We start from the raw sequence: 19,562 nt of genomic DNA, 5'->3' as shown, positions 1-19,562 counted from the left end.
GGCTAACAAAAATTAGCTATATGGCTACAAACTAACAAAAATTAGCCATTTTAATTGCCCTGTTGAAATTTTCTGTAACTCCATCTCTGCTGAGTTTTCTTTCTTGGTGTAATTTCATTGCATTTCCATCTAGTAACTTTATAAAAATAAACTATAAATTCCATCATTACTAAAGTTATTTAACACCAAGTAAAATTTATAAAATTGAAATATATCTTAAACTGAAACTGAAAGATATCTTAGAAAACTATTACCATCTACAGGCTGACAGTGATGGATGAAACTTACAACCGATATGTAAACTGATAAAATTAAATAACACTTAATTAAAAAAATTAAGAATTTAAATAATCACAGTTCAATATAACTAAAAATAAAAAGGCAAATATATAATAAATGATTACTAACTAACATATAATTAAACATTATACTGTTTAAAGTAGAAAGAATGAGCCCCTAACAAATAAAATAGAAGCATATTATCTTTTAACAACTATTAGTAAAAATAAGTGTCAGAGTTTACAAGAGGCACCTTGAATAATAATGGCCTTTTTTCAGGATCACTAATATTTAAAATTTAGTAAACTTATCGCTGCTGGGTCAGTCAGCAGTAATGGCTGAGGTAGGCTGGCATCAAATTTAAAAGTTTTCATCCATAAACAATCATTTGGTTAGTGCACTACTGGTGCTGTCAACAGCCAAGCCAGGCCAGAAGTTTTACATGTTAACTATTTTAAAAACAACCATTTTGATTTGCAAGGCGTCTGGAATCAGAAGTATGACCGGAATTATCAGTACCAACCTTTAAGCAGCAAAATAGCTGCATTCCTATATACTAAGCATCTTCTACGGTTTCTTGTGTACTCTAGATCTTTTTATTAGTCACACTGTCATGTCTGTGCAAACATGCACTTTTACAGTTGTTGATCTGGAGTGGTAAAGACTCCAGATCTGTTGCCTGAGGCGCTGTACAATAATGGTTAGAATAACAATCATTCTGACTTTTTGGCAAGTCTATATACTGCACTCAAAAAGTTAAAATAACAAGTCACTCGATTAGTACTTGCTTAATACCTGCTAGTAGCACACTGTGACTATCAGCAACTATGACATAAGGAACAATTTGTAAAAATAATCAACTAAATATAACAGATTGGAAAGAGTATACTTGTTTACAGTAGTTATAGAATACCACATGTTCAATTTTTTGCATTTACAGAATTAATTAATTAATAACATAACTTATATTTTAAGTTTTTTTTAACAAACAATAAATAATAAAAATTAATTTTTCCTATAGTCCAGTAAGTCAGTGTAAGAAAAGGTGATTTAAACTTATATAAAATAATAAATTTAACAAAACTCACTCTTTCTAAATACTTTAAGCATAACAATTATGCTTCCTGATGATCTTTGCAAAATTAAAATGCAGTTTCTTCCTTAGAGTTGTTGCAGATGATATTGATGTTAATGGTTAGAAAATCTGTCTCTCAAAAGGTAAAATAGCACATTTAATCCGAGTTGTACTTTTCAGCTAGTTTGAAAATTTTTTTCAAATTAATGTGTTGTAAATTTCTTATTTTCAAGTGAATCAGGGGGTTTGTGAATTTTATGTGTTATGTGTAAAATTTAAATGAAGTTAACATCTGAATGAATAAGTACTATAAAATAATTTGCAAAGTATGACTTTGATATAGTACGTAATATTCTTTGTTGTGGTTTTTTTTTTATCCAGTTTGCCCAATGTAGTTTTAAGACAACTGTTGTTTAATTTGTATAATTCTGATTTGGCATTAAACACCATTCATATTTCAATAGTGTAGTATGCAGTGCTTGTACAAATTCTTTCAGAATTCAGAATTTCCAAGAAGGTAAAATGTTCAAGGGCATCAAGTATACCATGAATACAGTAAAAAAATAACACAATAATTATAAATGATGCAACATAAGGATTTACTAGATCATGCACTGCCAGTTAAGCCTTGAGAGCAGCATAGCAATCACTTTCTACCCCAGTCCTATAGGCCGACTGCTTGCTTCCCAAATTTAGGCCACCTGCATATTTCATGTTAATGGGTTTGAAGATAATAAGCTAAGCTTCCAGCAAGTTCAGGTATAAATCAGTACTAATCACACTATTTGCTGCTAAATTAATCTTGACACCATAAGTGCTTTCCTGTTGATCACTATTTAACCAAATGATAATTAAAATACACAACATTAAAAAATAATAATAAATTAAGTTATTTTTTAAACACAATAAGTGATAGCCGTGCCAACCTTCCATTAAAATTTATGTAATGATTATTCAGCTATCATTAATGCTGCAATCAAATTAGGAATTAATAATTTAATACCATCCATTTCAATAAATACTGTTTTTAAATAAACTTTATAAATGTATTTCTAAGCAGATTTTCAATGTCAATTGATGTCAAATCTTAATTGTCCATTTATAATATCTTAGTTTGATTTTTTTTTATTATGTACATGTTTTTTTGAGTGTATGAGTAATTTTAATTACATGACATATTATCAATATTTGAAAATTATTTATGTTTTTCTTAATGTGACCATTTAAAGTGTATTTAAAAATAATATGTTTTGAAATGGATCTAATAAATTATTCTTAATTTGACGCACAGATTGCAGCATTAATATCAAAAGAGTATATTCAGTACAGTAGTTTTAATTACGACTAAGAGTGGATGTACAACTCTCTTATTATTTAATACTAAATAAATAATAATCTTTTTTATTGTTATATATTTTAATTATATGATGGAGTAATGATCACCATGAATGTGTCTCCAAATGTCAAGCATAATTAAACAACAAATAGTAAGTATAAAAGTGATTTATAATTATATATTTTGCTATTAAGATGCAATCTGATAAATATATAAATATTTATTTATTCAAAATAGATTAAACTTACTTCCAAATACAGAGTCAAATTAAATTCTCAATAATAATTAATAGTTTTAAACTCACAATTTACAATACTAAATAAATAAAGATAATTCATTATTTCATGATTTAACGTTTTTTTTGTTGTCAACACACAGAAAAACCCAATTTCAATAAAATTAATCTAAAATTCATATTTTTCTACTTACTTCAATAGTAAAAATTAGAATTAAGAAATTCCCATTTTACACCAATATTCAAAATTAATTTTTTTTCCGATTCTAATTGGAGAAAGATATGGTTTTTGAACAGGCTTTGGGAATGTCAATTTCTTAATAAACCAATTAACAATTACGATAAATGGAACTATAATGGCCACTTTTCTATACTTTGCTATTCTATACAAAGAGAAAGAAGAATACAAGAATCAATTTTATTTGCATTAATAGTTAACAATTTTCTTTTTAAACTGCTTTTGTACATTCAAAAAAAAAGGTCATTACAAAAAAAATTGGTATGTATCTATAAAACTGTTAAAATTTATGAACAATTCCTGAAAGTTCCTCCAGATTGAATAAAATTTTCTTAAGTGCATTATAATTCATTAATATCTAGTAGAATTTAGCGATGAGCTGAATCCAACCAAAATTTATTTCATTATTTTTACAAAGTTTTTATTTAAACATAAGAATGTTTTTTTCACATAATAAATTTTTGGTCTAATAAAATTGTGTTTTATAACACACGGGTGTCTGTGTCACCTTTGCTGCTTTAATATGTATCTACTGTCTGACTCTCCTGTCACTAAAATTTTGCTTGGAAGGGGCCATAAACCATTACCAAAGAGAATTTACAAGGAATCACATACATATACTTTACAGAATATACCATTGTATATGAAATGGATGAGGAATCGGATTTCAAAACCATAAATATATAACTTAAAATAGGGTTGTATGAAAAAAATGTAATCAAGCCAAAAATCTATAAAATAGTTATATATAATTAATAAGAAATATAAATACTATTATTCAGAAAATAATTATTATATTGATAGAATATAAATGAGTTCAGTCCCATATCATTAAAAACTGAAAGTGATTAAAAAAAAAAAACTTACCTCACCAACTGAAGTGTGCTCATCAATAGACACAAATATTTTATAAAGTAGGGTTTCAAAATAATCACCTAAAACTCTATTCATAACAAATCCCTCCAATGGTGGAACAATTATATGATCGCCTTCTTCAACAGGTACTTCTAAGTATATTAACCCTTTCCTAAAAGTAAGTAAAAGATATGATATAATATAATAATAATAATAATAAACTTTCTAATAACAAAATAACAAAACCTGTGATTCCAAAATCATAATTTCTCATAATCTAATTAAATAGAAATCTAACTTTACAATTCCAAGATCTATTCTTGTCAGGCTTGGAATTTTACACTGTTACAATGTTCATCATTAAAAAAAAAACAAAACACTGCTACCTGTAACAGGGTGCCCAACTGATATTACTTTATAAATATATAAGTAAAATAAAATGTTAGAGAAGTTTTCTGCTCTTAAAATATTATCATTTACAATTTAATTCCAGGGACTATTTAATAATAATATTACATTTGATTTGAAAGTATAAATTAAAAATAACAAAAATAAGTACAAAATGAATATATGTAAGCAATTAAGAAAAAAAAAGTTCAGAGGTAAAATCTAATAAAAATTATAAATAGATTGATAATTAAATATTAAGAATCCAAATTAATAATTTGACAATGGAATCTCATAATGGATAAAAACCAAAATGAAAGAATATGATAAAGATAAACAAGCAGTTAACACAAGCAATAAATGTAACAAATCTCAAAGTCAAAATGTTAATAGAAACAAGACGCATTTGAAGGTTGCCAACATTTCTGATAGCAATGAGAACTTAAAATATAAGTCTCATTGACGAGGTGATTGGTCTTCCTTCAACTCAATATTTTTCAACTTTATTCAAATAAACAAACCGTTTGTAGTGAATATTAATTATGTTTTTCAAAAAGAATTGCCCTGGTATTTCTGATTCTCTTAGATTTGAAGTCTATGCTTAACAAGAGTGTCGACTACTCTTTTGCCCATTAAATATCCCATAACTTTTTAGTTTTGTGGTAAGTTTCCTTAGAGAAGGCAAGCAGCCCTCAGTTAAGTAAAATTTTAACACTTTGTCATACATCATTCCGATAAAAACTGTCCGGGTCTGTAACTTCCTTTTTGTGTTTTATTCCTTAGCAAGGAGACTGAATTTTTTTCCAAAGCTATTTCACCAGTAATTCGATAAACTGTTGTTCTTTTGAGACTCCCTGTGGCACATGCAACACGTTCTACAAATTTTTTGGGGTCACTAACAAACATTCCAACTGCAGCTTCTCCAGTCATGTAATTAAACGTTGTGTATAATTTCTTTCCCTTGGTGATGAATATCTCTTCCACATAAATTGGACATAATATGCAAAATAATAAAATCACTTCATTACCATAACAATAGAGCCAACAAAAATTTACCAATTTAATGTGAATAAATTACTTTTAAAATTTCACTTAAGACTTCAACTACTTTCAAGAACTGAAACTCAAAGAACACTATAATCAGACAATATCTTTACTCTCTAGACACACAAAATTAACTGGACAAATTTTAATACTTGTTGAGTCTCTGATGACTGGTACTAGACTGACCAACCACATTAGAAAAATTCATTAAATAAGAGTAACAAAAAAGTGAGAATTTATAAAGAGCAACAAAAAAGTGAAAATCTATTTAAAGATATTTCAATTTTAAAGAGAAACCTGAGTCTTAATATAACTGCCCGCCAAAAATCATGTGATTGATATTATTGTTTGTAATATATATATATCATATGCAACTGCAAATACAGTATAAATTAGAATGAATCATTTAAAAAAACAAGTTAGTCTCTGAATGAATCAGGAATGATTTGAATAAATAGAGATTTAATATTTCATTTGAATGTTTAGAATGACACATTTGGTTATTATTTACACAAACCTGAACAAAAAAATTTTTATTATGTATTACTCATTGCCTACGCTAGTGTAAGGTTGTTCACCACTCCCAGAACAAAGGGCAGAGTGTAGCATAAACAGTAGAAATCAATCTTGGGCTTGTTTGGCTTGAATATTATATACAGTTATAAAACTATAAATAAATATACTTTGGTCTAAACACTAATCAGTAACAGCCAATTAGTCTGCATAATATTTCACAACATACATATTTCAGTATCTAATAAAGAAATAAATTATTAATTTAATGATATATAAACTTAGGATTAAGTAACTAATAAATATAAGATGTGAATTTGTTTATTGATTGGAATGAACAATAGTTGTACTGTAAACATACTGTCTTTAATCGAATCATATTATAAACCCGTGCTTGTTAGGCAGCAAGATATACAGCTATGCTGTTCATCAGATCTATTCTAATTTGGCTTGGACAAGCTATACATAATTAATTTCTTAATTAATTTTTTTTTAGTTTTGATATTCAGATTTTAAAATAAAAATAAATAAATGAAAACAAAAAATGTTTTAAAGTTTTAATGCTAAAAAATAATAGTTTAGATGAATTAAAATTAAAAAAAGGAAACAAAATACAGCTTCTTACCAAGTCTAATTAATGTTTACAAAAAAAAATTATATAGAGACAATGCATGATAAATATATCAATTTTTTTTGCATGTAATCAGCAGTTAAAAATTTTTGTTAGTTCGTACTAACATAAATTACACACATAATAATTTAACATCATTTAGCTGTAAGACAAAAATGTAGTAAATATAATACAGTGCAAAAAAATTGTGATAGGTAAGGTACTATATCATATAAGAGTGGATCAAATATAAACAAGATTTTTCATTCTGACTGTGTAAGTTTGACGAGAGCAGGCGGCTGCTTCTAGAGTGCATTGGTGGGGATGTCAGGAATGGGAAGACCAGGCAGTGTCTGGTAGTAGCACTGACGATGTCAGGGCAACAGGTGTCAAGGGCTCGTGTATTTGTCTGGCATAAGGAATTCAAGAAAGAATGTAAACAGGTTGAAAATGTGGAACATGATCTCTGTCCTTGGAGCAGCATTACGGAGAATATTCGCATGATTTGTGACCTTATTGAGGGCAATCGACATCTGACAGTTTCCGAAATTGGATCACAGAATGGAATAAGTATGAAAGTTGTCAAACACAATCATGACAAAAGACCTACGGTTCCGTAAAGTGTGTGCCAGGTGGGTCTCTCACCTTTTGACAGCAGAACACAAGCTGAGATGTTTGCAAGTCTGTCAGGAGCTTTCAACATGGTTTTCAGAAGGGAATCGATTTTTGAATTGAATTGTCAGCTGTAACTAAACTTGGGTCCATTATTGCACACCTGAATCCAAACAAGCCAGCATGGAGTGGTGGAGGAAGGGGGAGTCAGCCCCTGTGAAAGCCAAGACTTGGCTGTCAGCTAACAAGGTGCTTGCAATTGTTTTGCGATTGGTGAGGTGTTTTGCACATTGATCTCTTTCATGATTGTCACACAATAAATGTTGCTTATTACTGTGAGTTTTTGAATGAAGTAAAGGTTGCTTATTGTTCCAAAAGACGTGACCAACCGATTCGAGATGTTATTCTCCTCCATGAAACGCTTGGCCCCATACTGCAGCTCTAACTTGCAGAAAGTTAGAGGAAATGAGATGAACTCCACTTGACCATCCTCCCTATAGCCCTCACCTATCACCCTGCAATTTTCATCTCTTTGGGCTGCTTAAAGAAGCACTAGGAGGGATGATGCGGCCTTTTTGCACAATTGGCTCCTGACACAACCCTCTTCATTTTACAATGCCGAGATGAAAAACCTCCAAATCTGCTGAGAAAAATGCATTTCCAAAGAAGATTACATTGAAAAATTATGTATGCATGGCTATTTGATTACACCAAATAAAAACTTTTTGAAAAATAAAGTCTTGTTTACATTTGCATACAAAGGCATTTGCATGCCCTTGTAATTTTATCATATACATAAGAATTTATTGATGAGTATGATTGTTTGTAAATGTATCAAACAAATATGGCTAGTCCCTTGAATTTTACTGATACAGGTGATCATGAACTGTGAGAATCCATGCAGGGTTAAATATCAAGCAGTTTTAACACCAATCCTTTTTATATGAAGGATGGCAATCAGTCTACAGTGCTCTTATCTGAAGAATTATCAATTTTTTGATCAAAAAGACAAACGCTCTTTGTGGAGAACAATCCTACTTTGATTGAGTTAGCCAAGAAATTGAAAAATGTGAAAAGTATCAAACTCATCACAGCACAGATGAACAAATAGCTGAGGGAAATATTTGGTTCCCAAGAGATAAAATGAAAGTGAAAATCACAGGCAGCATTAGACAGGAAATCATATTTGAATGCATCGTGTATTGATGGTACTGTCACAAATGCTAGCAGTGTGGCAAAAAAAAAAAAAAAATCTTAAGACAAGAATGCAAAAATTCAATATCTAATAGGACACAAATGTACTTGGAGAAGTCCCAGACTGCAAGTTTCTATCTGAGCAATCTTTTTCAACCATAAAAGTGCTAACTCTAGTGTTTCTCAACTTTAGTAGTTGGGAAAATTCTTAAAAATTCTCACAATTCATTAATTCATAAAGATGTGGGTATATACATTTCCACCCGTAGAAAGCTTTCTAGGCTAAGGTGCATCATGACTATATCCACCCTTAAACATAATAGTTATAAAAGAAAAAACCAGAAAGCAGACAAATTATTACACTACTAATTATTATTACATTCCTATATTTACACAAAAAGATCAGATTTATAGATTTAAATATATAATAAATTATTACATACGAAACATACTTATATAAGCTCTGTACAACATTGCAGTCCAAATCTCCAGCTTTTTGTTGGCCATGATCAATAATTCTATCAATAATTTCCTTTTCAGCAGCTGAAACAAGCTGATAAAAAAATTATATGCAATAAATAGATGTAATAAAATTGTATATTTTATTATAATCATAAATATATCTATATATATGTTTTGAGTAAAATTTTCTTTTCTTTTATTTCATCAAAATAATTGTAGGTTTTCTACATAACTTGTAAAACAAGGAAGTCATGTTTTTTTAATACTATAAAAAAGGAAGTACCACTTCTAACATTCACTTTCATGAAACAGGAAAACTTGCCTTTTATTTGAAAAGTTCCTGGCCAGGCTTGATATTTTTCACACACTTAAAAATGTCCATGCTACATAGTAATTTACAAGCTTTAAAGAAAAGTAGTGAACTAATCATCCCTCAAAAATGTTAAACATAAATTAATTTAAAAAACAGCAAAATTAAACATACTTTTTTTACCATGATAATCGTAGACACAATTTATGCAAATTAAAGCTGATTTCTCAAAAATAATTATAAGGCTGACAAAATATCTTAATGATTACTAAAATAACAAAAATACAAATTTTATGTATATTTTTAATATAATAATATTAATATTTTTAACAAACAATATTTTTTTATACAAAATGTGGGGGTTCTTATCTGATAATGGGATTACCTATGAACAAAAACACCTTTTTTAACAAAACTTAAAAAATTCTATTTTACCTTATAGTAATGTTTTTGCAGTCCCCTACTGCATCATCAGCCAAATTTGTTATTTATACTGTCTTAAGTGTATACTTGTCCAAAATTCATCCGGGTCTTTTTACCAACATTTAAGTCTCTTTTATTTTTATATGGCTGACCACCAGCCAATTATGGGTCCAAGTGCTTTAATATAGTGGACAGGTACTTGCTGGCATTCAGGGACCTAGGTGTGGCAGCGAATTGCTGTCCCAACAAAATAAATTTTAATTTATGAATGTCATATATATTTTTAGTAGTTGATGGGGTGCGCCTAACCATTTTAGCAAATATATGACAAGTGAGCAGTTGGGACACATAAGCCGGTGGTATAAGGCAACGCGCTTAGTCCGCTCACTCTGTTAGGTAAGCTCTAGGAGCTATTTAGGATACTGGTCGCTAAACTGTTTGAGGCTCAATAGCCGTTTCTGGCACAGACATTTGGTTGTATGCTTTAGGGCGACCGATTGGGGTGGTGGCGGGAGAAATGCCAAGCAAACCAAAAATGGGTAATCACATACTACCAGTTAGACATAAATTATGATAATGACCACAAACTGAAATAAATAAAGCCATTAAAATAAAAGTTCTTTTGCTTTAATTTTAAATGGAATATAAAGACAATATAAATTTTAAAAATTATTTATCAATGTGCCTTTAATCATATGTACAGTATACAGTGCTTGGAAAAAAGTTAACTACTTGCTCTACTGATGAAAATCATGGAACAATAAAATTTTTAATTAAATTACTGACACTATGAGAACACTTAACCTGATTTTGATTTAAAAATAAATAAAATTCTATCTTTTTTTATAAATTTCACTATTAAGAGCCAAATAACTATTTCTTACAGAATGTTATCAATAACTCAAACTACTGCATGAAAAATGATGTAATAAAACACACCTCTGTTTAAGCTTTACAATTTACTCGCTATTGTAGATATTTGAATAAATTTATGTTTAAAACCATCTTCAAAGTACAATAAATACATTGGTAAATTCATTCAGATCAGTCCAGTGGTTGTTCAGTTTAAATGAACATACACAAAGACATTCTGATTGTTTATTTTTAAAAAAAGGCATAAAAAAATTAAAAGGTACAAAACCAAAACATTTGTTGTATTGTCATCAGATGACAATAACAATGTACAACAATAGTTTTTTAACGCCAACAACCAAGGGATTATCACTGCCTGGGAAATATGAGTAACTGAATACCAAACTGTTTCAGACTATGAAAAGCTTCAATAAAATATTGACAAAAGCTATAATAATAAAATGTAATTCAAAAAACCTAGTTATAAGAACTTATAAGAAAAAATGACGCAAATACATTCACGTACCATCAAACAGGCTTATGCTCAGATTAGACTGGAAATTAATAATGTAGGAGTTGGAGTAGGATGTCCCCTAAAACCAAAACTTTTGAAAGCTAAACTGTTATCAGCATGTAATGATTAAGGGAAAAACTTCCACTATCTAAATAGTAAATGGTCAGATACTGCTAAATAAATACATAAAAATGATGTATGAACTTCAAGAAAAAGTGAAAATTTAATATAGTACAGTAGAACATGTTAATCAAAAAATACATCCAGAAAAACTGAAGCACATTAAGAAAAATTAAGACAACTGAGTAACTGGTATAGAAAAATGGCCACAGGCTGACACATCTGTATGTCAGGCAGCTAACGACGGTAAAGTAAAACCAAAAAATAGACTTTAATTGTTTATATATAAATTATTTAATACAAGCATATTATCAGAAAGAGGTGTCAATGAAGTAAAACCTGGAGAAGAGATGAGTGACATAATTATTAAATAGCCTAAGCCACTAAGAAAGAGACGTGCTTTTAAATAATCAAAAATTGTTTTTTAATCTCTAAAAATATACAACAGAAACAAACTTTCACTTCTTTATGTAATACTTCATGAAAACTTAGAACAAAAGAAAAGAAATAAGTCACCTAATTCACTATGCTGCTTATACAACTGTAGAGGTTCATATGCTTTATTTATGTAATAACTGACAACATTTAACTGATAAAGAATCAAATCAATGCTACAGAATACATGGATTTCAGACAAGCTATGTAACATAAAAAAACATCAAATACAAAAAGATAAATATACAAATTACCTTCATATCAGCTTCAGTTATACAACCCACATCTATAATCCACCATGGATCAATATTAATGTTTACAGGTTTAGCTGGCAAAAGATCTTTAAAATTTCTGCGTCTAAATAATTTCTGACTTGATCTACATTGATTCATCAACTCAATATATTCATTACGACCAATACCCAACAATCGTAAACCTGTAAAATAAGAAAAAGACAATTCTGTATATTTAAAAAGTAAATCATTTCATTTTTAAATACACATCAATCACACATCACTCTTTAGTGGTGCTTTAGTAAACAGTCTTCACTATTTGAATGTTTTAACGGTAGGGAAATACAATGTTTCATTGACAGTATGGATATTGTAAAGATGGAATTATGAGTGATATTATCTTTCACACGATAAAAAGGTCTAATAAGTTCTTCATTATTCAAATCAATTAGAAATATTCAGTGATCTTCCACAGCTTTTTATAATTTCAACAATTGTTTTACTTTTATGTAGTTTATACTGCTGTGGTCATTATTCACTAAAAATATCAACAAAAGCAAAGAATCTACATGCAATAATATTTAAATTTGTTGTTTTCTTTTAATTACTGACTAAAGGCTGCTTCAGTTACACGTATTCTATCTGTATTTCAATATTCAGGTATATCCAGGTTAAGGAAAATAAATTTTACAAGATTTAAGTTGTAGTATTAACACAATGATTACTGATGTATCAGATTTATTTGAAAGAATTCTGGATGTGTAACAGTTATTATATTATTATTATGCTTTTACGGCCAACATGGGACCACTTAAGTCAATTTTAGTTGGATCTTTTCTGAGAAAAGCGTGCTATTTTACTCTTTCGAGCTGCCCAGTATTTCTTCATCCGTTCATATCTTGCTTTCTTTTCTTCATCCGTAAACACCCTCTTCGTTGTATTTTGTCGTTTGTCTGTCTTTTGTTTAAATCTAATGCTTTTATCTTTTAGCTTTGTAATTTTTCCAGTTTTATTCTGTAGGTCAGTCAGGGAAATTCCCAATTCTTTCATATCTTCTCTAATTTCTTTGATCCATCCTACTTCTAGCTTTTGGAACCAGAGCTTTTCAATGATATTTCTTGACAGTCTTGTTTGCGGTGTCCTTATGAGATGACCGAAGAAAGAGATTCTTTTTTTCCGCATAGTATCAGTAACAGGCTCTATTTCTCGATACACCACCTCATTTGGCACAATCCACCATTGGCCTTCTTTTTGGTGTTTTTTATTGATACACGTTCTGACAATTCTCCTCTCTATTTTCAGAATTTTTTCAATTCGGTTTTTCTGAGTGATTTTGAAAAGGGTCTCGCTTCCGTAGGTGACTTCTGGCTGTACTACAGTTTTATAATGTTTAAGTTTTGTTTTAGCAGAAAGGCATTTTTTGTTATATGTTGACCAAGTTAATTTTTGGGATTTAATCATTTTATTTGACCTGTTTTGCCATGTCACTTTTTCATTTAAATTATAAGTTATTATTTCCCCTAGATATTTAAATTGTTTTACTATTTTCATTTTCTGATTGTTTACCGTAATGTGCTCTATTACCAGAGGATCTATGGCCATTAGTTCAGTTTTTTCGAAAGAGATATGAAGCCCTATCTTTTGTGCTAGGTTTTGAAGGCTCATGATTTGTGTTTTGGCTTCTTGAATATTATTTGCTAAAAGAGCGAGGTCATCTGCAAATCCTAGGCAATTTAGTGTGATGGAGTTTTTCTTAGTACCCATTTTTATATTTTTGGGATTTATTTCATACCATTTTCTCATGACAAATTCAAGGGCGCAGTTAAAAAGGAGTGGTGAGAGGCCGTCTCCTTGCCTCAATCCAGTTTTTATGTAGAAGGGTTGAGAGAGTTCACCTCTGAATTTCACTCTGGACTGGGTATTGGTTAAAGTTAATTTTATCATGTTTACGAGTTTAGGGTGAAGGCCCAGGTTTCTCAGAATATTCAGCATGGATGGTCGGTGTATACAATCATAGGCCCTTTTAAAGTCGACGAAGGTGATTATTAGTTGTTTTTTCCGTCTTTTATATAAGTCCATCATAAGTTTTAGGGATATTATTTGCTCCGGGCAACCTCTCCATGGCCTAAATCCCCCTTGGTATTCCCCAAGTTCCAGTTCAAGTTGGTCTTTGCATCGGTTGTATATGATTCTCGACAGGATTTTGTATGTGCAATCCAGGAGAGATATGCCTCTGTAGTTTTCAGGATTAGTTTTATCCCCTTTTTTATGTAATGGATGGATGAGGGCTGTGGTCCAGTGTTCTGGAAGTTTTTCTTCGTTCCATATTTTCACGAGGCATAGATGTAGGGAAGTTTTGACTGAATAAACTGAGGAGTGTTTCCAGAGTTCTGCGAAAAGCTGGTCTAATCCGCTTGCTTTGTAGTTTTTTATTTCATTTAAGGCTGCGAGAACTTCTTGAATTGTTGGCGGGTTGATATTTACTGGTGAAGTTTTAACTGGAGTTTCAGTGTCAATCTCAAAAAGCTCTGGGGGGTCGTCACAGTTGAGAAGTCTATTGAAGGTTTCTGCCAAAATTTCAGCATTTTCTTTATTGGTGTGGGCCATATTTCCTTTTTTTCCTCTCAGCATAAGGGTGGGTGGTTCATATCTTTGAAGAGCCTGACCAAAAATTATTAATTTATGTGGATCATAAGCTCTTTTGTTTTTAGGTTGGGATTTTTTCTTTTTATGCGGGGTGAATTTTATTTTAACTTTAATTAAGTAATGGTCCGATCTAGTATCTGTTCCTCTCAAGACTTTTACATTATAAATCTCCTTGTGATAATTCCGGTCCATGCAAACATGATCCAGTTGCCATTCTCCTTTTTTCCAATCTGGGTGTTTCCAAGTCTTCAATTTGTTTGGTTTTCTCATAAAATAGGTGGATTTTGAGATCATATTATGGTTTCTGCAAAATTCGACAAGTCTTTGGCCGTTCTTGTTAGTTTAAAATGGGCAGGCCATTTTCCGATAATATCACGATATCTTCGTTCTTTACCAAGTTGGGCATTAAAGTTTCCTATTAAAATCTTCGTGTGGGTCTTATTTATGTTGTTTGCAGTTTGGTCAAGAAGTTCCCAGAATTTGTCCATCTCTTCTCTATCTTTTTTAAGACTGTTTTTGTCATTGGTGGGAGCATGGACATTTATTATGGTGTAGAATTTATTGGCTGATTTTAGGGTTAAGGTTGAAATCCTGGGGGAGTAAGACTTAAATTCTACGACTGAGTCAATTATTTTAAGATTGATTGCAAATCCTGTTCCGAACTGTGGGCAATTCTTCATCACACGTTTCCCGGGGATTCCTTTGTAAATTCTGTAACCCTGAGATTCAAACGGCTCTCGATCGGTGTTTCTCATTTCTTGAAGTCCTGCGATTAGGATATTTTGTTTGTCCATTATGTCTGTTAGAGTTTTTAGTTTGCCGGGTTGAGTTAGAGAATTAATGTTGTGAGTGGCAATGTAGTTTATTTGCTTGTGTCTTATCCTCAATTTTGAAGTTGTGTTGTTTTTGGGTGTTTCCAAACGCTCCGATTCATTGTTATCTTTTAAGCAGCTGCCCACCGGATCCGAGTGCAGCCTTCTCTGGTATTTACCAGACGGTGGATTTTTTCTTAAAAGACCTTCCATATTTGACTTTCAAAGGCAAGTCAGCCTTGGGTGGGAATAAATTCCCGAGTTACAACTCTGGATGTGATCCAGAGAGGTGATTCCGATTTAGTTCACCAGTAGAAATCTCCAAGTTTCTAACTGGTTATCCAGACGAACCAACGTGGAGGCGCAAACCGATTTTTTTTAATTGAGATTTTAAGTATGGAGAAAGTTTAAATCGGTTCCGGAATCATTTCGTCCGTGTAACAGTTATACTACAGTAAATTTTATAAACTCTTGAGGTTCTCTTTCCGTATGATAATGTTGTTAGTTGGAGAGAAGTAGTTGCGGACAATGTATCCAGGTTTACAATGGAGGAGGTGCTATACACAATGGCAAGACTGAAGCTGGGGAAAAAGCTCAGGAACAGATGGCTTACCAATGGAGTGGTCAGGTTGGTTACTGAAGTTGCGCTGCTGATGTTACTGGATTTTATGAATACTGTTTTGTTAGAAGTATGTATTAAAGAATGAAAGGGTGTTCGATTAGTATTACTAAAAAAAGGAGGAAGAAGGACTGATGATTCCTTGGATTACAGGCCAATTTGCCTTATCAACATTCTTGTGGAGAGAATGCTATGTAGAAGAATGAACAGGGAAATTGAGTGTAGTGATGGACTCTTGAATCAACAGTTTGGATTTAGGGAAGGGAGGCCCACCACTGATGTGATAAAGAAATTAATAAACATAGTGAATACAGCCATTAGTGGAACCAGGCACAGAAAGATGTTACCTGTGGTGATACTCTTATATGTTAAGAACATATTTAATAGTGTATCTTGGAAGACGATCATAGAAGCATTAGAGAAGAGGAGAGTTAGTTTTTATTTGATAAGATTGCTGCAGGAATATTTTATAGGAGGCAACGTTTTGCAAGTGCAGAGGGTGAGGAGGTAGCTGGAACATGGTGTTCTACAAGGTTCTGTTTTGGGATCCATACCTTAGAATTTGGCGTATGATGGAGTGCTGAATTTTAATTGGTTGGAGGAAGTGGAGCCTATCACATTTGCAGATAATCCAGCCCTGGTTATGTCAAAAAGAGGTATATAGGAGGTAGTGACAAAAGTGAATGCATCAGTTGAGATGGCTAGAGAGAAGTTTTTAGGAAAAGAACTACAGTTGGGCTGCAGAAAGTAGTAATCCAGATGACAGGTAGAGAAGGTTACCGTAGTTTAATATTAAGGTTGTGGACCTGGAAATCTATCCATCCTAAAAAGGGAAAAACCTTGGAGTATGGCAGGTCAGAAATAGGAAATTCACAGTTAACGTGGACAAAACTGTAGAGAAAGCATAAAGAACAGCTTTAGCCATAATATGGTTGATGGCAAATGTGGGTGGTACTACAACTTTGAAGAGGAAATTAATTGCATCTGCTATTTCTTGAGTCGTGCTGGTCTGGAAGAGGGCGATGGAAATACTATGTTGTAGGCAGAGCTACAGAGAAGGATAGCACTTCAAGTGGTAAGGGAGCATACCACACGGTTTCCTTAGAAGCTCTATTGGTCATAGTAGTTATTCCACCAATGAATTTTCTGATCCTGGAAAGATCAGACAGGAGTGAGGGAATGAGTAAGTTAGAGATAAGATTTTGCTTAGGAGATGGAAAGGCAGGTGGCGGTGAGCTACCATTGGCAGATGGGCATACTTGCTCATTCCAAACATTAACAGTTGGATAGAATAAGTCCTGGAGAGGTAGACTTTTGGATGACCCAGTGGCTTACGGGTCATGGAGCTTTCAACAGTTAACTCACCTGTTTGATGGGAGAAGAAGGCTCTCAGCTGAATTTAGATTTTATGGAAACGAAGATACAGTTGGAAATACATTTTTTGTGTGTCCGAGATGGCTGGCAGATAGGCCGAATGGCGAGGAATATGGCAGCCTGGAGATGGTGATGTTGTTTACGTTATGCAACAAGATTAGATGGAGATTGTGGGCTAACTGGTTCAGAACAGGCCTACAAGTGAATATGCAAGAATAGTAAAGTGTGGAGAAGGACTACAAATGGAAAAGTTACTGCTGTTGGGTAGGAGGACCAAGGGGATAGCTTGGACAAAAGGTGGTGGTTAGGTGTCCTCAGGGTTGGTCAACTACTGTTAAGAGGTGTCTAGGACTCCTTGATCTAGCCTGAAGTCCAATGGTGAGTGCAACATGCCTCTGAGTAATGCCAAAAGGTGGGCATTGGGACATGCTGTGTTAAGCAAAAGCCCAATACTACCATTTTAACAGACGGTCGGTTATTGGCAGAGCTTACCCCCTCTCCAAGATAAAAAAAAAAGTTGTATAAACTCATAGAATACTAAATCATATATTCAGTAAATTAAAATTAATCAAAAAAGTAAACAGATGTTACATTAATTTAAATAATATTGTGTAGAAGGATAAAATATGTTCTTCTGATTTACTGGTACTATGAAGTTGTTAATATGAAGACAAATTAATTAGAATGAGCAATTTACATTAGAAATTAGGAACACTATAGAAAATAAATATAAACGTCTAAAATTGAATGTCTAAAATTTATCCTAATATGCTCCTTGCAATTTGTTTAACTAGTGAGCAATAAGCAACCCTCCATGACCCAATTAGATGAGGATGACATGTAAATAAGATGTAGTCTTGTACAGACTTAGACCAGCCATTCCTGAGACATCTGGTTAATTGAGCCCCAACAACCAAAGTACAAAGGTATCTTCTGTTTAGTATTCAAATCCAAATAAAAACAACTAATATTTACTAGGATTTGAACCTCAGAACCTTTGACTTTGAAAATCAGCTGTTAAACAACTGATTTGCAATGACAAGTTAACCACTAGACTAGCTCGGTGGACATGAATGTCTAAAATGCAATAAATAATTGAATAAAAATACAAACAGAGTAAGAATAAATGTGGAATAGTTATTATTGTATTTATTCCATAATCATTTAAAACCCAACAGTTCTGCAACATCTGAAACTTCTCTGTAGATTCTTAAAATGAGGCGAAAATGTGGAATGAAAATAAAATGGTAATGACTGAAAAACACTGCCTAGAAAGCTTAGTTTCCATTCTTGAGATGAATAAGGAGATGTTTCTTACGATGTTCTTAACCAGTAAAATGAAAATTATTTTTGGTAATTTTTTTATAGTAGTTTTCATTTTTACTGCTGCAGCATGTTAAATGGTAAAAAACAAACTTTTTTGAGAAAAATACTGATAATTTTTTTTATATGGTATAGTAACAATTATCAGTATCTTGTCTAAACTAAAAATTTATGCTAAATGTTTACTATCAAGAGCATTAAAAATAACTAATAAAATAATTTAAATTTTTGAACAATATTATAATTTTTATTTATGGTCATCAGTCAAGGGTTTGATCCTATACTCCATATCTTTCTGTTCTCTGCTAATCTTTTTCAACTTCAGTATATTTACTAAATCCTATGTCCTAAATTATCTATTTTATATAGCCCACCCGCCTAGTCCATCCTGATAAGATTCTACTACAAATTTCTTTCATCTCTTATTTATCTAAGACCAAAGTTTATCATCCTCCTGTAACATTGCATTTTAAAAGTCTCAATTCTTTTCTTTTCTGTTTTTCCTATTGTACATGATGTACCAGTATTAATCACAAAATTTTATAGAAATATTTTTTTAAATTTCCTAACTCATAGGACTATGAGTTTGAGATTTCATGCAAAAAAGTCTGCTGATGTTAGCAGCAACTTCTTTGTATGAAAGCTACCCTTGCTTGTTCAGTCTTTCATACCTGAATGTTCATTCTTTGTAATTTAACTAACTAAATTAAAAAAAAGTTCCTACTTTTGTTACATCATGTTGTCTTCCCCTTTTAGAATATTTAAAATATTATAATAAATTATGTAAAGTGTAAAAAATATTTTCTCTGGAACAGTCAGCTTATATTATGAAACAAAATGCATGGATAATTTTGTATATTTTTTAATTACTTAAAGTAATACTGTCAGAAAAATACAACACAGAGTAACATGTCACATATTATGTACATACAGTGACCTCATGAAAAATGATTTTCTGCAGGACATTGCTATTTTAACTTAACTGGCATAAGGATTACAAAATTTCCAATTTGATTGTATCAAATTATCTGCAGATAATCAGTTGTTTTCTAGTTTGACCT

General features: G+C 31.5%; 1 protein-coding gene across 2 annotated transcripts in view; it reads right to left on the bottom strand.

Annotated features, from left to right (window-relative positions):
• Positions 1-19,562, bottom strand: part of LOC142327683 (protein FAM91A1) — an 81,245-nt gene that overhangs the window by 45,230 nt on the left and 16,453 nt on the right. For both annotated transcript variants that reach the window (XM_075370921.1, XM_075370922.1), the window contains exons 4-6: positions 11,749-11,930; positions 8,831-8,931; positions 4,031-4,190 (exon numbers count right to left, since the gene is read on the bottom strand). In XM_075370921.1, coding sequence (XP_075227036.1) covers positions 4,031-4,190; positions 8,831-8,931; positions 11,749-11,930 — 443 coding nt within the window. The remainder of the gene's footprint in view (positions 1-4,030; positions 4,191-8,830; positions 8,932-11,748; positions 11,931-19,562) is intronic.

Source organism: Lycorma delicatula, chromosome 7 (assembly GCF_047948215.1).
Source record: "Lycorma delicatula isolate Av1 chromosome 7, ASM4794821v1, whole genome shotgun sequence".
Classification (NCBI taxonomy): domain Eukaryota; kingdom Metazoa; phylum Arthropoda; class Insecta; order Hemiptera; family Fulgoridae; genus Lycorma; species Lycorma delicatula.
The sequence above is the reverse complement of the archived record's forward strand: the minus strand, read 5'-3'. Positions and strand labels throughout refer to the sequence as shown.